This window comes from Diceros bicornis, chromosome 34, assembly GCF_020826845.1.
Source record: "Diceros bicornis minor isolate mBicDic1 chromosome 34, mDicBic1.mat.cur, whole genome shotgun sequence".
NCBI lineage: Eukaryota > Metazoa > Chordata > Mammalia > Perissodactyla > Rhinocerotidae > Diceros > Diceros bicornis.
This window is the reverse complement of record NC_080773.1, coordinates 13,893,019-13,913,661: the sequence shown is the minus strand read 5'-3', so window position 1 is coordinate 13,913,661 and position 20,643 is coordinate 13,893,019. Positions and strand designations below refer to the sequence as shown.

The 20,643-nt window shown below is 54.4% G+C and overlaps 1 protein-coding gene across 3 annotated transcripts in view; it reads left to right on the top strand.

Moving 5' to 3' along the window:
* The window catches only part of AKT2 (AKT serine/threonine kinase 2), a 48,290-nt gene that overhangs the window by 4,935 nt on the left and 22,712 nt on the right, over positions 1–20,643 (top strand). For 2 of the 3 annotated variants that reach the window (XM_058529328.1, XM_058529327.1), the window contains exon 2: positions 13,589–13,716. In XM_058529328.1, coding sequence (XP_058385311.1) covers positions 13,671–13,716 — 46 coding nt within the window. In that variant the 5' untranslated portion in view covers positions 13,589–13,670. Of the gene's footprint in view, positions 1–13,588; positions 13,717–20,643 lie in introns of those variants that run through there. The other variant, XM_058529329.1, reaches the window with a different exon arrangement.

Sequence of the window (20,643 nt, the reverse complement as noted above, 5' to 3'; positions counted from 1 at the left end):
TCACACCGCGTTCCCCAGGGCCCATGGCTGTTCCCTTTAGGGACAGATGGGGGGAGGCTCAATGGGCTGATTTTCTGCCCACCCCGCCACACCCCACCCCGAACAGCTGGGCTAATATCATATAACAGTGCAGAACAACAGTAATACCTGATAGGAACCATACTTGCTGATTCTGCCCTCCTGTGCTGGAGGGCCTGTGACATTCCTGGTCCCGCTCTAGAACTTGGAAGACCAAGCCTTGTGGACCTACCTTCTAGTGGAGACAGGTGCCCAGCAAACAAATGTGTGATAGTGATCAGTGTTACAAAGGCAAAATGAAGGGGGGTCGGGGGAAGGAGAGCTTGGGGATATTATATTTTAGCTGAGATGATCAGGGAGGGCCTCTCGGAGGAGGTGACGTGTAGGTAGAGACTGGAGTGCAGTGAAGGAGCCATGGAGGACCTGAGTGAAGACTCTAGACTCTTCAGACTCAGGAGGAATCAGCTCTGATGATCACTTCACAGTGGTGATATCTGAGGCCTGGAGAGTCCTCAGTCCAGAAGTGTTGGGGATGGGCTCCGAATTTGGGCGTTGTGACTCCAGAGTCCGCCCAGCACACAAAGGTGCTTGGTAACCATGGGTGAGAGTGGCTTCTCTCGCACCTGAGCCTCGCACTTAAGGCTGAGGGCAGTGAGCAGGAGCCTGGCTCTTGTTTTCCTGGGCTGGTTCTGGGGTATCTTCCTAGAAGGAGTGGAGCCGCCTCAGAGCAAACCTCCTGAAGTCTCCAGAAATCCCTTGGGGGGGGGGGCTAGAAAGGAATGTCTTTCACAGTTGATCTCCAAGCCTCCGGGGGACCCAGGGCCACCCCTCCCTGGGCCTCCCTTCGGCTTCCCAGAGCTCTCCGCGGAAGGCTCTCCACCACCAGGCCTCTGGGCTGCGCGGTGGGGTGGTTCCGTGGCAGGCTCTTCTGGACAACCAGCCAAGCAGCAAGAGGCCCAGCTCAGGGAGACAACCCTGCGAGCAGGACCAGGAGGGAGGGAGTGAGGGAGCGGGCGTGGGAGGGGCAGTGGGGTGGGAGCTCGGCCTGGCCCTCTTGGGGGCAGGACCCACTGGCAACTCGGCACCCATGCCAGGGCCCCGCTGTGCTGGGTGCGTGGAGCAGGGCACAGCAGGCTGGGACTGGCCAAGGGAACACGACATGTCAGAGGTCTCTGCAGGAAGTTCCTCGAGCCCAGCTGTCCTGCCCAGGAAGCTCGTCCGCAGATGTTGTTTCTAAGGGTGAGGCCAGAAATCCAAGCCTTCCTTGGTTTGCCACCTCGCGGGCGCTTTCTGAATGGACTGGGGTGACTGCCGCTCCCTTGCCCCACTTCACGTCTGGAGGGTCATTGCATAGGGGTCTGGGCTGGGGGCCGCAGACCTGGGTGTGAGCCCTGCTCCCCCTGGCTCCTCCTTGGTTGCCGTGGAACCCTGGGGGCATCATCCATCTCTCCCAGGTGCCTTTTGCTCAGCTGAAAATGGGAACATCCCTGCTGCCCGGGGCTGTCGGGAGGATTCAGGGAGCTAATGTATTGGAAGGTGCTTGGTACGGGCCTCCTGAGAAGGTGCTTGACGGATCTGAGCTGCTGCTGCTGGAGAGTGTCAGGCTGGGCACCTGGGAGCAGAGAGGGGGCTCTGGATGCAGCCAGCCTGGGCTTGTTGGTTGGCAGAGTGGGTTTGCGTTTGGAGCCTTGGGAGGGGGTGGCGGGCTGATTAGCTGGGGTCCCCCCGTGGAGGGCTCCAGACAGGAGTATTCATCACACCCATCGCTGAGCCCCTGCTCGGCCAGACGGCACTCGGTGTGTGTTAGCTCGGACGCGCAGCAGTCTGTGAGGTGGGTGGTAGCGTCACCCCCATTTTGTAGATGGGAAACCGAGGCACAGAAAGCTGCATAGAATGCCCGTGTTGTTCCTGAGAGCCAGCAGAGCGGCCTCTCTGTGTCGGGCCCGCTCTGAGGCTTTGCGTGCCTGCTCTTGTCTCTCCTCACCACGGCCTGGGAGCTGGGCATGGCTGTTCTCCCATTTCACAGGTGAGGACACCAAGGCCCAGGGAGGTTATTGGGTTAGCCCACAGTCAGAGTGTTAGTAGGTGACAGACGTGAAATTTGAACCCAGTTCTATCTGGGGTCAAGTCTGCCTTCGTAAGACGGGCTCTTCTGCCCCTGCCCAGTGCCGTGGCCACTGTTACTGGGGTCTGATGATTTCTCTAGACAGAGCTGGTGCAAAGTGGGCTTCAGTTGTCCTGGAAGAGACTGGATTAGCTCCATTCGGTGCCCGCTGGGGAGATGGGGTGTGGCTGCAACTCTCCACCCCTAATCTCGGGGATCCCTGGCCTTGGCCAGCCCTGCCTTGGAGCCTACTCCTGAGTGGCCTCTGGAGCCAGCCCCTGGCTGTTAGCGTGCATTTGTGTCTTCCATTCTCTCACCGGATAGTTTATCGAATACCTGCCTTGTGCCACGTATGGTTCTGGACACCAGGGCGCGGCACCCAGTCTAGTGGAGGAGGCAGAGGAGTAGCCTTTGCCCTCCGAGTGCTCCGTGTGGCCGAGGAGGGGAATGGGGCTCTAGCTGGACTTGGCGGGAGGGGGGCTTGGGAAGGCGCCTGAGGTGAGGCAGTCAGGCCGTAGCGTGAAAGCCCCAAGGAATGGGCCAGGCAGGGGCACAGCACGGGTCACAGCCCTCAGGTGGGAGGTACCTCGATGTGGTGGTGACGCTCAGCAGCCGCTGTGGCTGGAGCTGGGGGAGGGGGTGGAGGGAGAGAGGAAGTAGCAGGGCCCATAGGGCCGTGCTTCTCAAACCGGTGTCCAAAGACCTGGGGCTGGGGGGTGATGGCAGGTGTCAAGCATGTGTTTTGGGGTCGTGTCTGTGAGTTGTCTACTTTTTTTGGCTGTGTGTTTCCATTTAGGTGATGTTTTCAGAAAGTTAATATAGGCATGTCACGAATCATCGGGATGATTCCTTTTAACCGGCTAGTGACAGTGTTGACGTAGCTGCCACTTCATAGCTCTAAGTGTGGCTCAGGCTGGCCCTGGACGTCGGAGTTCGCCTTTGTGTAATTGCTGCCTGTCTTCCAAAGATGCAGGCCTCATCCCCAGCTGTACTTGAAGCACATCTCACTGGGTCCCCACGATGACCTTGGGTTGTCAAAAAAAAGCATCATTTGAAATAACATAAACATATGCTTGATCAGGTTAGTGTTAAGATCTAATTTTATAGACGAGGATGCTGAGGTTCAGAGAGGCCACCCGTGCAGACTGGAAGTGGTAGTCAGGATTTGAATCCACCAGGGCAGGTGTGGGTTTGGGCCTCCGAGCCCTCTTCCAGCTCTCTGGGGTGAGGGGGTCAGGGCTCCGAGCACTGGCGTAGTGTGGGAGCTTCTCCTCGGCAGGGTGGGACCACCCAGCCCCTCGGGCCTGTGAGCATCCACGGTTCTGGCCTCACCCCACCCCTCCTCCTGCCTTCAGCCTCCCGAGCTTCGTTAGCAGAGGTTCTCTAGAGCTGCACCTCCAGTATGCTAGCCACTAGCCCTGTGTGGCTACTTAAATTTTAATTAATTAAAATTAAATGAAAGTACAAATTCAGTTCTTTAATTGCTCTGGCCACAGTAGCCACATTTCCATCATTACAGAAGGTTCTGTTGGCTAAATCAGCCATCTCCTGCACTCGGCTGCTGTGTGATCTTGGGCACGCGATTTATTCTCTCCGGGTCTCAGCTTCCTCTTCTGAAGAATGGCGTAGTAACGTCATCTACCTCACAGAGTTGCAGTGAGAATGAATATTAATCCAGGTGTGGCACGTTGTCAGCATTCAGTGAATGTTAGCCGTGGTTGGGACCCTGCCTCTGCTCCTGGGTGCCCTGGGGATGAGAGGGGGACTCACAGCATCACGCCCTGCCTCAGCTCCTGGCCGGGGAGGCAGGCAGGTGATGTGATGCGGAGCAATGCCCTCAGCCACACTGGAGGGGCCCTGCGTGTGTGCGCGTGTGTGTTGAGGGCAGCCCAGGTCTGCAGGGCGGCAGGGATGGTAAGAGAGGGCTGGCTGGGCTGGGGGAGGGGGCTCGGTCTCTCGGGAGCAAGGGCAGAGGGAGGTGGAAGGGGCTCAGGGTGGGGAAGGCGTGCTGCAGTCTCCTCCGCTGTGTCCTAGCTGCCTGGCCTTGGGTACTCCCTGAACCCTTGCTGTCCTCAGTTTCCCCATCTGTAAAGTGTGGGTCCTTGTGGTCCCCCAGTGAGCCAGCTGGTGGGAGTGTGAGGCCAGTGCACGGGGCTGCTTCTGGGGACAAGTCCTGGAGAAGGAGGCTGTGATCCAGCCCCTGCCTCACTGGGGCCAGGGGATTCTGGATGGTGCTGCCGCCGCCGCCCCCCTCAAGCCGACAGTTCCCCATCTGTCTCCAAGAAGAAGCCACAGCCCTCACAGGGGCCTCCCAGGCCCTGCCCAGCCAAGCCCCCTGCTTCCTCCTTAGCCCTGTGTGCCTTGTGCCCCTCCACCACACCTTGCTCTTCCTCAGCCTGGAGCCTCCTCCCTGGAGCTCCACGTGGCGCCTCATCTCTCAGGGTTCTGCCCAGCTTTCGCCACCTCAGTGAGCCCTTCTCTGACCCCGCTGTGTAAATTCAGAAACCCTCGTCCCTTCCCACACACCTAGTCCTCCATATGCTGCTTTTCTCCATTTGTCGCCTTCTGATCTACCGTGTAATTTGCCTATTATTTAACTTAGTTATTTTAATGTCTGTCTGCCTTCCCCCACCCTGCCCCCTTGTAAACCCGCCAGGGCAGGGGGTTCTGTTTTGGTCCCTGCTGCCTCCCTGGTGACCGAGCTGTGCTGCCACAACCTGGCGGCCATATTTGTGGAATGAACGAATGCAGGCTTTTTGTTTCACCATCGCTTGGCAGAACTCTGAACTCAAAAGCTGTGGTTCTGTTTGCCACCCCCTCCCTGAATTAGTGAAGTCTCTGGGCCTGGCCTGTGCTGGATGGGGCTGGGGACACGGTGGGGACCAGGACAGACTATGTGGAGCTCCCAGGCCCGTGGGGGAGGCATCGTCTCCCCAGGTCATTGTACACGTGACAGCACAGTAGAGGTGAGTGCTGTGAGGGGACGGGAGGGCCGAGCTCTGAGGCTCTGTGACGTGTCGTGGGGTAGGGGGCAGTCAGGGCAGGCTTCCCTGAGGAAATGAGGATTTAACAGGTGAAGACGGGTGAGCAGTGTGCCAGGTGGGGGACTAGCATGTACAAAGTCCCCGGGGTGAGACAAAGCAAGGAGTGTTGAAGGGACTGAGAGAAGGGGAAAGTGTGTGTGTGGGCTTTGCTGACCGCTGAGGCTGGAGAACCGGCAGGGGCCTCCTCAGATGGACCCTTGAGGCCTCCATAGGCCTTGGACATGATCCCTGAGCAGGGGAGGGACAGAGTCAGAGCTGTGTTTGGACGGTCCGTCTGGCTGCGGCCAGGCAGACACGTTTGCCATGATCTCTGTGGGGGCTGTAAGGCCCCGGGGGGGCGGGGAAGGGGGAGGGTGTGAGGAGTGGTGGGGAAGAGAAGGAAGTCTGCTCTGGTACTTCTTGTCCCAGGATCTTTGGCAGCCCGCCCACGTCTTCAGCCTGCCTCCAGGCCTACCTGCTCGAAGTAGACAGATGGGGCAGCGGGGGGAGTGTGTGGTGTTTAAGAGAAAAAAATGTATCTTAATGCCACCTTCTTACCAAGGAGATGGAATAGGTAAAAATTGACATGTTACAGAAATGTGTCGCGTAGGAAGTGAAGGTCCCCACGTCCACACCCACCAGAGGACAGAAAGACACTGGAGAGGTGTGGAGCAGTTGCTCTGTCAGGCTCTCTTCCAAGTGCTTTCTGTAGATTAACTAATTGAGTTCTCACAGCAGCCTTGGAGGTACAGTTCTATTATTATCTCTAGTATCTGGATGAGGAAACTGAGGCGAAGAAAGGGGAAGTGATTTGCCCAAGGTCACAGCAGGGGGCGGAACTGAGGTTGGAATGTGTGTGGTTCCCAAGGCCACCTTGACTCCTCACCCATTATTCTGCCTCTCTTGGCCCTTTGGCACAATTCCTCCTGTGCATGTGGCATTTAAGCATGTCCCTCCTCGTGCCCTCAGTCTAAGAGGCCATTCCAAGTAAGATCCATTGTTGATCGTGTACCTGCTTTTCTGAAAAGGATGCTGTGGATGAGAATTATACCTGGATTGTGAGGTGTGTGTCGATCTCAGTCATGTCAGCCTGTGAAAAAATAAGGGTATCAGAATGAGGTAATGTGGTGTGTACATGCGTGTGTTTCAGAGGAGGGGTTAGGTCGGATGTTCTGTTGTGCCCTGAGCACATTGAACGCCACCAGGCGTCCATGTGTGTCGGCACATGGAGGATGGATCTGGTGTGTGGGATGGCTGCCTTGTGTTCTGTTGGGTGGATGGACCCTCAGTTAAGGGCCGCACACTGTGCTGAGCCCTTCCCACGTGTGAGCCTCTGATGGAGGCGCCACTGTCATCCCACTGCACAGAGGAGGAAACAGAGACCTGGGGAGCTTATAAAGTCAGGGAGCAGAGACCTGAATCCAGGTCTGCCTGACTCCAGAGGCCGTGTGGTGGCAAAGCCAGACTGCCTGGGGTCCCGTCCAGCTCATACCTCCTGAGCAGGTGATTGGGGCAAGTCATTTCACTTCTGTGACTTAGTGTCTTCATTAAAATGGAGATAGTGAAGGTGCCTGCCGCCTGGGGTTGCTGTGAGGGTCGAATTCGCCTATACAGAGTGCTTAGGTGTGCCTGGCATGTGGTAAGGACCAAGTGGGCGTTCCCTCTTCTTAGTACTGTCACTGTATCAGCCATTATTACAATGTCAGGCCCCTATCGCGGGCATTTAGGTTGCTTCCAGCGTTTCACTGTTCTAGCCATAATGCCCTCAGAACAGCGGTTCTCATCCAGGGGGTGGCTTTGTTCCCGGTGGACATTTGGTATTGTCTGAAGACATTTTGGTGGTCACAACTTGGGGGAGGGTGTGCTGTTGGCTTTAGCAAGTAGAGACCAGGGATGCTGCTAAACCTCAGCCCCCATGACAAGAATTATCCAGCCCCAAATAACGCTGGTGCTGAGGTAGAGAAACCCGCCTTAGAACCTCTGTGTCCTGGCATAAGCCTTTTCTGCAGGACAGCATCCTCTGAGGACACGTGCATTTTCACTTTATCAGTTTTGCAAAAGTGCGCTCACACAACAACAGCCTGGCTACAGAGCTGTGATGGCCCTGAGGGAGTTACTGCCCGCCACTCCCCCGGGGGCTTTTCCTCCCAGATTCCCACAGGCGGATGCTGGCTGTCCAACGACAGGTTTTGAATTTATCTCCTGAGTGAGTCTCCCTCTGGGAGCTGTAGGTGAGGTGAGGATTACAGGGCAGGTGACAGAGGCTTGGGCAGGTGGGGGGAGGTGGTCACAGTGCCAGAAAGAAGCCCCACCCCACTGTCTCCACTGCAGGAGACGCAGAGCTTCTGCCTCCCTCATCCCTTCTGTGCTGTCTGGCACAGGAACCAGGTCAGGGAGAGGGGGCGAGAGAAAGACCTGATGAGTGGAAGGAAAGGGATTTAACGGACTTGGAGCCTATTGTGGGCACAGGGCTTCAGTCTGTACACATTCATTCCACAAGTATTGATTAAGTGCTCCCTGTGGATCCAGCACAGTGCAGGGCTCTGAGGAGCTGGCAGTGCCCAAGACAGGCCCGAGCCCCTGCCCTTAGCATGCTGATACCATAGTGGGGAGAGGTCGACAGAAAACTGGTGAACAGGGAAATATGTGTAATAATGTCACTGATAAGCACTTATGGAGAATACAAGAAACATAAAGAGTAAGGGGAAGTAGGGCGGGTACGCTTTTGTCTACGGAGGTTAGGAAGGCTTCTCAGAGAAAGTGACATGAGAGCAGAGGCTGAAGGAAGTGGGGTGGGCCCCGAGGATACCTGGGAAGAGCGTTCCTGACTCAAGGGGCAGCATGTGCAAGGGCCCTGAGGTAGGTGTGTCCTGGTGTGTCAGAGGCACCACTGACGTGGAGTGTGTTTGGAGAAGTAAAAGGGGGACGGTGCAGACCTCATAGGGTCTTGGGGCTCCTTTAAGGACTTTACCTTTTACTCTGGGTGAAGTGGGGACATGGGGGGTTTGAGCGGAGGAGGGATGGGCTCTGACTCAGGTGGTCACAGGGTCCCAACTGTAGGAGGGGTGAGGACAGAAGCACTGGATCTCATTGAGGCCTCGCAACTCCCTAAACGGCAAGAACAGCAATGACCCAGATTTTACAGATGAGGAAACAGGTTTGGAAGGACCCTTCCCAGGACCCAGTCCCTTCCAAGGCTGTCAGCTAGGACGAGGCAGTCATCTGAGGGCCTCTCTCCACTTGGTCCCGTGTCATCCTGTAAATCTCTTGTGGATGTGATCCCAGCACCGTGAGATGAAGCTTCTGAGGGAGCTACGGCTTGGAAACCATTGAAAAATAAGACCCACGAGTTAGACAAATGGAAATAAAAATGTGTTAAAAATTTTTTTAAATGATCTGTTAGAGTGTTTGAGACATAATGATAGAACAAGTCAGTGATACTTGTGTACTCAGCAGCTGTTTTAGAGAAATAAAACCTTGCAAGTGTCGTCAGAGCCCTCTTGGGGACCCCCTCCAGTCACTTCCCCTCTCCCTGCTTAGAGCTGGCTACCGAGTGCCTAATTTTCGTTCCCATTCACCCTTCTTCTGTGCAGGGTTAAACAGACCCCGAAAACTCTGCCCCCGCGGGGCTGCAGGGCTGGAAGCGTGCCGCCCTGCTCCCTCCTGGGGTGCACGTCCCTCGTCTAGTGGCATCACTGTGCAGGTGGGAGCGTGGCAGGGTGCACAGAGGGTGTTACTTGCCTGCGGCCACATGGCCAAGAAGTGGCAAAGCCCAGCATTGAAGTTCGGATCCTCTGGACCCCAGGTTCCCCCTCCTTACTCATTGGTGACCTAGCCTTCTTGAGGGGAAAATCCAGGCAGGCCAGCCTTGGGGCTGGGGTGGGGAAAGGCCTGGAAGCCAGGAGGCTCGATTTTGGCTCCCTTGTACCCTCAGGACTCCCAAACTTGGGTTCTTTTTTATTGTTACTTCTTTGGTGATAAAATACAGAAAATATGTTCAGCGCATTTTATACAGTACAGTATAACAAATAACTGTCAAGCCAAGCCCTGTGTAATCACAGTAGAACATCATTGGCTCCCACAACCCCCTCCATTACTCCCGAACGTAGCCGCTCTCCTGACTTTGGGGTGTTTGTCGTCTTGATTTTTCTGCGCAGTTCTACTGGCAAGAAAGGCAGCCCTAAACACACGAATCGTGGTGCCTGTTTTGAACGGGCCACGAATGGGCTCACTGGATGCCTCATTGTGCGGCTGGCTCTTGCCCTCGTGTGCCATTCTCACTCGTCCTCCGTGTTCTGGGCATCACTAGTTCCGTACTTTTTATTGCTGAGTAGTGCTCTGCTGTAGGCATTCACCTCGGTTTGTTTATCCATTCTCCTGTGGGTGGATGCCTGGTCTGTTTCCAGTTTGGAGGTTACTGTGAGTATTGCTGCTGTGAACATTCTAGTACGTGTCTTTTGGTAAACAAGTATTCCCATTTCTTTTAAGGGGCTGTGGGATTGCTGGGTTGTGGGGTACGCGTATACTGAGTTTTAGTTCTCACTACCAGTTTTCCATAGTGGTTGAACCATTTTGTACTACCACCAGTAGCAATTCCCTTACATCCTTGTCGACACTTGGCATTGTCAGTTTTAAAAATTTCAGCCATCCTGATGGGTGGTTTTAATTTGCATTTCCCTGTAACTAATAAGATTGAGTGTGTTTCTTGGTTGTGTGGGTATCCTCTCCCGTGGGGTGCTCTTGCTCTTTTCCCTTTGTCTCCCAGGTGGCTCACCTCTAGCCTTCAGCTGCAGCTCTGGCCCAGGCCCTCAGCAGCCTCAGACCCGGACACCCTAGAAAGCAGCAAGTGGAGATGGGGCCGTGCGGGTACTCCCCACCGTGGGGTGTGCTGCCTGTGGGCGGGCGGCCAGGGCAGGCCCCTGCACGCTGCCCCTCGGCTTCCAGAGGCAGGTCTCTGTCTTCCCGCCTGTGCGTCCTCCATTGGCAGCTCCCCGGGAGCGGGCCATCCTCTTGGCTGCAGTGTCTGGTGTTTCATCACTTCAGGACTGCGTCACAGACACCTCAGCTGAGGCGCCACCCTCGGTGGGAGGACACAGGGGATCTTCCAGTTCCTCCCCCTGCCCTCGCCCAGGCTCCTCCGGCTTCTTAGTCCCTGCAATGAGCCCGTAAAAAGTGGCTCCGGTGTGCCGAGCAGTGCCAGGGCCCCCGCCACCCCTCAGCTGGGAGACCCAAGGTAATGGCTTCACCTCTCTGAGCCTCTCCCCTCCCTGGGCCTGGTCACGGCCCCTCGGGGGGTGGGAGAGAGCATTCAGGAGGGACTCCGAGGGAGCTCGGGCACCCCTCTCAAGGCCACCCAGCTGGCAGTGGCTCTTGGGCTCTGCAGCCCTGACCACTCTTGGCCGCACCTGGCTCCCTGTGCTTTCTTTCTGATCACGGCAGCCATGTGTTTGGGTGTCTGCTGGGAGCCAGGCAGTGGGGCGAACCTCTCCACACAGTGGGTGCTTTAGTGCTGCTGCTGGATCACGGAGGCTCCGAGAGGTGAAGTGCCGGGCCGGGGAGGAGAGGGCCGGGGAGAGCTGAGACTGGACCCTGGCCCCGTCCTTTCCTTCCGTGTCTGCCCTTCCTGTGGACTCAGGTTCTCCATCCCAGCCCTTTGGGAACTACCCCGAACTCAGCTCGTACTGGGGAAAGTGCGGCGTCGGCCCCTGTGTTGGGGAGGAATTCCCTAGCTCCCACCGCAGCCACCAGGCCCTGAGTGTTCTCCCCGCCCACCTCTCCTGGCTCCTAGCCCTGTTGCCACAGCGACCCCTTGGCAGTCCCACGCTCCTTTCTGCCTCAGGGGCTTTGCGCTTGCTATTCCCCTGCCCGCAATTCTTTTCCCTCCATGTCGGCATGGCTCGCTCCCTGCTCCTGTGTCTCTGTACCCTGTGGCTAACAGCACCCGTTCCTGCCATCCTTTTCCCCTGCTTTCTTTTTCTTTCCAGCGCCTCTCCACCTCCTGACACTGTTATGTGTGTTTGTGACTGTCTGCCTCCCCCACCGCAATGGGAGCTTCGTGAAGGCAGGGCTGTGTTTTAGTGACACGCTGTCTCTGGCATCCAAAGCTTGGTGGCCTGAGAAGACTCTGGAGATGTGTCCATGGCTGTGTCTGGTCCTGGGCTGGGGGTCTATTGGGGAGACTTGGGGTCGTTCGTTGTGTACTTAACAGACATCCAGGCACTGTGCTGGTCCACTGAGTTACCGCTGGGAGGTGTGGGGGGAATCAGCCGAGGAGGTGCACAGAGAGCACCCAGCGCAGCCTCTGAGGTCAGGAAGGCTTCCTGGAGGAGGCATTGGTTCAGCTGGGGCCTCAAGGAGGAGGGAGAAATCACAGAAGGTGTGGAGACAGAGGCCAGAGGGAAGGGCCTGAATGACAGAAGCCTGGCAGAGAGTGGGGAGAGGGGGGCTGGAGAGGTGAATAGTGCCAGGTGTCATCACTGTCACGGTCGTTAGCCTTTATGGAGGGCCTTCTAGGTGCCTCTTGGCTCATGCAGGGTCTTCTGTGTTCTGAGTGCGCTGGGGAGCTGTGGAAGGGTATGAACCGGGAGGGACAGGATCAGATTTAGATGGGGTATAGGGATTGAGAGCAGAGGCTGGGAGCCCAGGGACAAGGCCGGGGAGGGCGGGGTGGTGGGGGCAGGTGGGGAGAGGTGGTCAGGAAGCCAGGTGGGTGTCAGTGGGGACTGCCGGGCCGAGCAGGGGCGGGAGGCAGCTAGAATGAAGGTCAGCAGAGGCCAGGTCCTGAACGGCCTTGAATCCCAAGCTGAGCAGCTTGGCTCTTTCCCGAGCCAGTGGGAGGCCCAGAAGGGTTTTGAGTAGGGGAAGGGCAGGGTCAGGTTTGAGAGTCCCTCTAGTGCTGAATGGGGAACAGATTGGAGGGGGGGAGTCCACGGAGGAGGTGGGATGGGGCCCTTGCGGGGGACGACGGTGCTGGACCTGAGCCAGGCCACAGGGAGGGTGGGAGGAGGGAGGGATGGAGAGACTGCTCACGGTAGAAGTTGAAGCACAGACTGGTGGGATATCTCGAATCGAGGGTCTGGCGGTCCTGGTGTTCGATCCGTGGGGTGTGAGCCCCCTGGGGTGCCAGTCATGCGCGGTGGGGAGGCAGCCCCTGTGGCTGCTCCCAGCCCTGCCTTTGCGGCTCGGCGTTCAGAGCGTGAGTCTCACCCTGCCGTGCGCTTCCCTGTCGCTGTCCATCTTGTCTTTCCTCCCGCTGCCTCCCACTTACCTCCCTGCCCTGCGAGGGCTGGGCAGCCGGCCACCGTCACATGCCAGGCAGTAGTGTGTCCGGCCCAACGGCTCCCCTGGGGCACGAGAGAAAGCTGATGCCCACGGTGTCCCTAGAGCCAGCTGCCGCTTCTCTGGGGGCCACCGGAGCTCCTGACCTGCTGTCCACAAATAACCCCAGGCCGAGAAAGGCAAAACGCGCCTTGGGCTCCGTGGCCCCTCTCCAGGCCCGTGGCTCAGGTAGGGGCCCAGCTAGTGGCTGCCTCCCGCCCTTTTCCCCTCCACCCCGGGAACCTGAGACGAGGCAGCGGCCTCGGCGTCCGTCAGTCTGTTGGCTGCTGGTCCCTGAGGACAGAAGTGGAGGTCTCGGGGAAGGGACCAGGGCCTTGCTGGAGCCCCTGTGAGGACTGGCTCCCAGGCCCCAGACAAGCCGCGTACGCAGTAGGTTGCTTTCTCGTTCAAGATCCTGAGCGCCTTGAGGCCTCTCTTTCCCTGCTCGTCTGGTGGGGGCAAGGAGGGACCTGAGGCTGAGGGACTGACTTGGGGTGGCCTGGCACAGGGCGATGGGGGTACTTGGTTTGCGAAAGGTGGCAGGTTGGTGGCTCCCTGGTTTGGAAAGGAGAGAGAGAGAGAGAGTGAGTGAGTGAGTGAGTGACTGTGTGTGTGTGTGTGTGTGTGCGTGCGTGCGTGCGTGCGCGCGCATGCGTATGTGTGTGTTTGGGGGGTGGCAGGCAGATGCTGGTGGCTGTGAGCGCTTCCTCAGGTGCCCAGGGCTGTCTGATTCATCCCAGTTTACCTCAGCGTTGGGGCATGGGAGTGACGTAGGGGGCGGAGCCCGTCAGCGGTGAGGGTGGGCGGAGGGGCCACCTCTGCTCAGCATGGGTGTCCCCAGCGTAGGGCCTGGCCTGCACATCGCCAGGGAGCTCTGCTCCCTCCAGAGAGTAGGGCTCTGAGGGCAGAGTCACGTCCTCCCCCACACCCCCGTCGCCCCCAGATTGGGGTCCCGGGGACTCGGCCACCTCTGCCTCAGACTGGGCCCCCAGGGCAGGGCTCTCCCCGCCCTCACTGGTTCCACGCTGTGCAGGGCAAGCAGAGCAGCCAGAGGGGCCTGTCCTGAGGGAAGGGGCTGGGCCCTAGTCCCCCTCCTACCCTGATGAGCTTCTCTCTTGTCTTGCAGGCTGCTCTGTCCACTGCGCCTCCTGCATGTCCTGCTGCCCAGAGCTGTCCCAGGCTAGGTGACAGCGTGTCACGCTGCCACCATGAACGAGGTGTCTGTCATCAAAGAAGGCTGGCTCCACAAGCGCGGTAAGGGGCGGCTCCTGCCCACTGGACTGTGCATCTCCCCCTCCTCCCCTGGCTGTCCCCTTGGCAGCTGGGGCCATGAGAGGCAGAGGTGCAGGGTCTCTACAGCCCCAGGAGCCAGCATTCCGAGCCCCGCCTGCTTGCCCCAGGCCACTAGCTCCTTACAAGCCCATTTCGTGGAATCCTTCTGCAGTGGTCTGGGCGAGGGAGCTGTGGGTCTGCCTGGGGACTGAGTCTCAGTTGTCCCTGGACCCCTGCATGAGCCCACAGGCCAGGCCTCAAGTTCTGCCTCTGCATTAGTGATCTCATTCATAGCCCCATTTTATAGATGAAGCAACAGGCTCAGAGAGGGAAAGTCACTGCACTGAAGTAACACAGTGAGGTGATATTCAGCATTCACTCATTCATTCAGCAGATACTCACTGTGTGGGGGGGTCACAGGCCCTGGGGACACCGTGGTGCCCTTGTAGAATTTACATTCCATTGGGAGGTGGGGACAGACAATAAACAAATAAGCAGACGGGATGTCAGGTGGTGATAGGTGCTGTTGTGAAAAGTAAGAACTGAGGGGGAAGGGACTGGAGAGAGATGGTCAGGGGAAGCCACTCTGAGGAGGTGACAGCGAGCAGAGGCCTGGAGGAGGTGAGGGAGTGAGCTCCACACACAGCTGGGTAAGGGTGACAGCAAGGACAGAGGTCGGAGTGTGCCCGGAACAGCAGCGAGTTGGCCAGCGTGGCTGGAGCAGAGCAGGCGAGGACGAGCGAGCGGGAGGAGATGAGGCGGAGCAGTGATGGGTGTCAAACCGCGCTGGGCCCTGCAGGCTGTGGAAGGGGCCTGGGCCTTAACTCTCCAGGCGATTGGAAGCCTGTGGTGTCGTGAGCCAGGCGTGACCTGATCCGGCTGTACCGGTGGGCAGCTGAGGCCCGGAGAAGTGAAGTCACTCACAGGGCAGAGACGAGGAGACTAGACCCTTAGACCCTGGCTGCCTGTCCTCAGAACCACCCCACGTAAGGGCTTCGCTGCCGTGCGCTGGGCGGCGGGAAGAAGCCTGTGCCGAGTCGCCTTGTCCAGGCACCGAGAGGGAGGGAGGCAGACTGTCCTGGCTTCCGTGGACCTTCTGCTGGGGAGGGAGGGTGCTGGGCCTGGTGGTAGCGGCTCTTGTGCGCTTTCCTTCACTCAGCAAACATTTGTTAAGCAGCTCCTGTGTTCCAGGCACTGTTCCAGGCCCTGGGGACTCAGCAGTGAACCAGACAAGCAGAAATCCCCGTGCTCGTGTCGATGTCTTACACGTAGCGGGGCAGGCGGGAGGCGCCCCAGTAGGCGCACGTGTCTAGGGCTGTTACGTGCTGTGGAGAAGAACCAAGCCCTGTGAGAAGGAGGGGTGACGTGGGCAGGGGAGCTGTCACAAACGGGGTGGGCAGGGAGGACCTCACTGAGAAGGGGCGTTTGAATGAAGATCTGAAGGAGGCAAGCGAGTGAGCCCCACAGTTAACTGGGGCAGAAGTGTGCGAGGGAAGGGGACAGCCTGTGAGTCTGGAGAGGGAGCAGGCTGGGCGAGTTTGAAGAGGGTCAGGAGGCTGGTGGGCCGGCCCTGCGGGAACCGGGAGAAGTGCCCTCCTGCCCTGTCCCAGCCGCAGACACAGCACAGTGATGAGGGACGGAGGTGACTCCCCAGGCCAGCTCTCCCCCATCACCCTGAGCCAGGAAGACCTGTTTTCCACTGTCCTTTCCAGATGAGGGTGGCATTCAAGACACCTCGGCCTATGGACCCCGCCCCATGGCATTGGGCCCTGGGTTTGGGGCTGTGGGTGGAGCTTTCTGAACCTTGGCAGCTGTCAAAGTTCTAACCCTGGCTCTGCCACTTCCTCTTGGTGTGACTGTGAGCAAGCTGTGTAACTTCTCTGAGCCCTGGTTTCACATCTGTAAAATGGGTTAACAGCCCAGGCCTCTGACCTTGTCAGGTTCACGAGGGCTGTCTTGTTCACTGCGGTATCGCCAGTGCCTGGAAGAGTGCTTGGCACACAGTAGGTGCTCAATAACTGTTGAATGAACAGCATTGTGTGTGTGGGTGGTGCAAGTGTGTTAGACTGTGTCAGGGTCTCAGGCTCCTGAGTTTCCTGGGGCTGGTGGCTGCTTTGTCTGCTGTGCAGGAGCCTGGAGGTGGCCTGAGAACTGTTGCGGGGTGGGGGTCTGTCTCTGGTCTAGGGCTGCTGATAGCCTTAGAAGGATCTCAGGCCCTCTTAGGCTTCAGTGTCTCCATTCATGTTAAGGGGGGGCGGGATGGCAGATGAGCTGCTGAGACGGCCTAGCTGGGACACACCTGCCTTGGGTTTGCAACACGCACGCACACACCTGTTGCTCCTTGGCTTCCCGGTGCCCAGCACTCTGAGCAGCGCCCAGCAGAGATGGGCGAGGCCAGGGGGTCTCTGCTGACTGCTGCTGTTTGGCACCTGCCCCACTGCACCCCACGGCACCTGACCCTACTGATGGTGGTTAAAATAACACAGCCCCAGGGGCAGGCCCGGTGGCGCAAGCGCTTAAGTGCGCGCGCTCCGCTGTGGTGGCCCAGGGTTCGCCGGTTCGGATCCCGGGCGCGCACCGAAGCACTGCTTAGCAAGCCATGCTGTGGCGGCGTCCGATATAAAGTGGAGGAAGATGGGCACGGATGGTAGCCCAGGGCCATTCTTCCTCGGCAAAACAAAAAAAAAAGAGGAGGATTGGCAGATGTTAGCACAGGGTTGATCTCCTCACCAAAAAAAAAAAAAAAAAAAAAACAACACAGCCCGAGCTTACTGTGTGCGGGGCCTGGGGCTCTGCTCTAGGCAGGCTTGATTTTGCTGCATTTCCATAGCTGCCCTGTGGGCTGGGCAGCTTACAGACCAGAAGCTGAGGGTCGGCAGGAAGACTGACCGGCCCGAGGTTTCAGCGAGGAGGGGCAGTGCTGAGGTTTGAGCTTGGGCCCTCTGACTCCTGAACCAGTGCTCTCAAGGCCTGGCCCATGTGCTGCCTCTCGCCCAGCAAGGTCTGCTCAAGGAACCGGCGAAGTGAGAGCACCACTCTTGGAGTCGCTCATGCCACGTGCTGGTCACCTTTCTGGCACAGCCTCAGCACGCCCTCTGCCAGCCCCACCGGGCCTGGCCCTGCCTGCCAGTTCAGAGGCAGACAGCGTAGTGGTCCAAAGTGTGGACTCTGGACGGAGCAAACCCAGGTTCCAGTCCTAACTCTCCCAGTTAACAACTGTTAGCCTCGAGCAAGTAATGAAACATTTCTGTGCCTCAGTTTCCTCATCTGTAAACTGAGATTGTTGTGAGGATGTTTTTCCTTTCCTTCTAGGTTTCTTTTTTTTCTTAGCTTGTCACTGATGTATAAAACACCATAGGTCAGTGCCTGGATCATAAACTCACCCCAAAACCAGAGTCCAGATCAAGAAGTAGAGCAAGACAGTCCCCAGAAGCCCCCCTGCCCCTCCCAAGCAGTAACCACTCTCCTAACTTCCAGTAGGATAGGTGAGTTTTTCTAGTTTTATTTTGCTTTTTGAAATTGAGGTGAAATTTACGTAACACAAAATTAGCCATTTTAAAGTGTACAATTCAGTGGCCTTTAGTACCTTCACAGTATTGTGTAACCACTACCTCTGTCTAGTTCCGAAACGTTTTCATCACCCTGAAAGGAAACCCTGTACTCATTAAGCAGTCAGTCCCCATTCCCTGCTCCTCCTAGCCCCTGGCAACCACTAATTTGTTTTTTGTCTTTGTGAATTTACTTATTCTGGACATTTTATGTGTGGATCATACAATATGCGGCCTTCTTTGTCTGGCTTCTTTCACTTAGCGTACCATGTTGTAGCATGTGTCAGTACTTCATTCCTTTTTATGGCCAAACAACACTCCATTGTATGGATGTACCACATTTTGTTTATCCATATGTCCATTGATGGACATATGGGTTATTTCTACCTTTTGGCTGTTGTGAATAGTGCTGCTGTGAACATTTGTGTACAGGTATTTGAGTACTTGTTTTCAGTTCTTTTGGGTATACACCCTAGGAGTGGAATTGCTGGGTCATATATTCCACATTTATAATCTGTATTTATATAGATTCTGTAAATTGGGTCATAGATTCTATATTTATAATCTATGATGAGGTATTCTATATTTAACTTTTTGAGGAAGTGCCAGACTTTTCCCCAGGGCTGCACCATTTTATATTCCCACTAGCAGTGCACAAGGGTTTCAGTTTCTCCACATCTTCACCAACACTTGTTCTTTTTCTTTTTAAGATTACAGCCATTCTAATGAGTGTGACGTGGTATCTCATGGTTTTGATTTGCATTTCCCTAATGACTAATGATGTTGAGCATCTTTTCATGTGCTTGTTGGCCATTCTTATGTCTTTGGAGAAATGTCTATTCAAGTCCTTTGCCCATTTTTTAATTGGGCTGTTTGTCTTTTTGTTGTTGAGTTGTAAGAGTTCTTTATATATTCTGGTTACTAAACCTTTATCATATGTATGCTTTGTAAATATGTTTGCCTGTTCTGTTGGTTGTCTTTTTATTTTCTTGATAATGTCCCTTGCACAAAAGCTTTAAATTTTAATGAGTCCTAGAACTCTATTTTTTTCTTTTTTGCTTGTACTTTTGGTGTCATATCTGAGAATCCATCACCAAATCCAAGGTCATGAAGATTTACCTCTATATTCTTCTAAGAGTTTTATAGTTTTAGCTCTTATATTTAAGTAGATCTATTTTGGGTTAATTTTTGTATATGGTATATGGTGTGAGGTAGGGGTCCAACTCTGTTGTTCTGCCTGAAGATGTCCAGTTGTCCCAGCACCATTTGTTGAAGAGACTCCTCTTTCCGTATTGAATGGTCCTGGCACTCTTGTTGAAAATCAGTTGACCATAGATGTGTTGGTTTATTTTTTGACTCTCAGTTCTGTTCCATTGGTCTATATGTCTATCCTTATACCACACTGTCTAATTACTGTAGCTTGGTAAAGTTTTGAAATCGAGAAGTGTGAGTCCTTTTACTTTGTTCTTTTTTAATATTGTTTTGGCAGTTTGGGACCCCTTGCCATATCCATTTGAATTCCACGTAAATTTGAGGATTGGCTTTTCCATTTCTGCAAAAAAGGCTGTTGGAATTTTGATAGGAGATGTGTTGAATCTGTAGATTGCTTTGGGTAGTGTTGTCATCTTAAATATATCAAGTCTTCCATCAAAGAACACGGGATATGTTTGCATTATTTAGATCTTTAATTTCTTTCAGCAATGTTTTGTAGTTTTTAGATCGTAAATCTTTCACCTCTTAATGCTGTTGTAAACAGAATTGTTTTCTTAATTTCTTTTTTGAATTGTTCATTGCTGGTGTATAGAAATACAACTGATTTTTGTATGTTGACCTTGGGCTGAATTTTATTAGCTCTAGTAATTATTTTTGTGGATTCTTTGTGATTGTCTATCTATAGGATCATGTTATCTGCAAATAGAGATAGTTATACTCATTCTTTTTCAAGTTGAATGCCTTTTATCTCTTTTTCTTTTTCTTTCTCTCTGGCTACAAGTTCCAGTACAGTGTTAATAGCAGTGGTGAAAGTGGACATCTTTGTCTTGGTCCTTATTTTGGGGGAAAGCTTTCAGTCCTTCATCATTGAGTATGATGTGAGCTGTGGATTTTTCATAGATGTCCTTTATGCTGTGGAGAAAATGCCTATTCCCGGATTGCTGACTATTTTTATCATGAAAGGGTGTTGGATTTTGTCAAATGCTATTTCTGCATCAATTGAAATGATCATGTGGTTTTTTCCCTTCGTTCTATGAATGTGGTATATTATGTTGATTGATTTTCACGTATTGAACCAACCTTGCATTCCTGGGATAAAACCCACTTAGTCATGGTATATAATCCTTTTAATATGCTGTTGAATTGGGGGTTTTGCTGGTTTTTGAACTTTATATACATGGAATCATTTAGCATCTATATTTGAAAGAATTTAATAAGTTAAAACCTGTAAGATACTTAGGACAGTGCCTGGTGCAAAGTACCGCTATAGTATTATCTAATCATCATCATCGTCATCTTCCTTATCAATTAATGAATATGCCCATAAGAGGAATAGGACTCCGAGAAGTGAAGTGACTTACTTCTGTATCTGTGGCCACAAATACAGCTCAGAGCCCATTCTGCCTCCCATGTGCCGTGTGAGTTGAGGGCCTGGCACACTCTTTGCACAGTGGGCTGATGAGAAAGAGCATTTATTGAGTGCCTGCAGTGTGCTAGGCCCTAAGCTAGGTGCTTATGGTTGCTATCTCATTTTTTTTAACAGCTTGAGATGTAATTCACATATCACACAATTCAGGCATTTAAAGTGTACAATTCAGTAGCTTTTAGTATATTCAGAGTTGTGCATCCATCATCACAGTCAATTTTAGAACATTTTCACTACCCTGAAAAGGATCCCACCCTCCCCCTTGGCCATCACCCTCCAATCTCCCCCCAAAACTTCCCCCTCCCCAGCCCTAGGCAACCACTAATCCACTTTTCATCTCTACTGGTGTGGACATTTTATATAAATGGAATCATATAATTTGTGGTCCTTTGTGACAAACCTCTTTCACTTAGCATAAGTTATAGTTCATCTATGTTGTAGCACGTATTCATACTTCATTTCTTTTTATGACTGAATAATATTCCATTGTATGGATATGCCACTTTTTGTTTATCAACTCATTAGTTGTTGGACTTTTGGATTGTTTCTACTTTTTACTATTATGAATAACGTTGCTGTGAAAATTCACATACAAGTTTTTGTGTGGCTATGTTTCACCATCTTATTTTAATCCTTAGCAGCCCTCTGAGGATTGGGTCCTTGTAGTGTGTGTGTGTGTGTGTGTGTGTGTGTGTATATACACACGGGGTGCTTGGATATTCG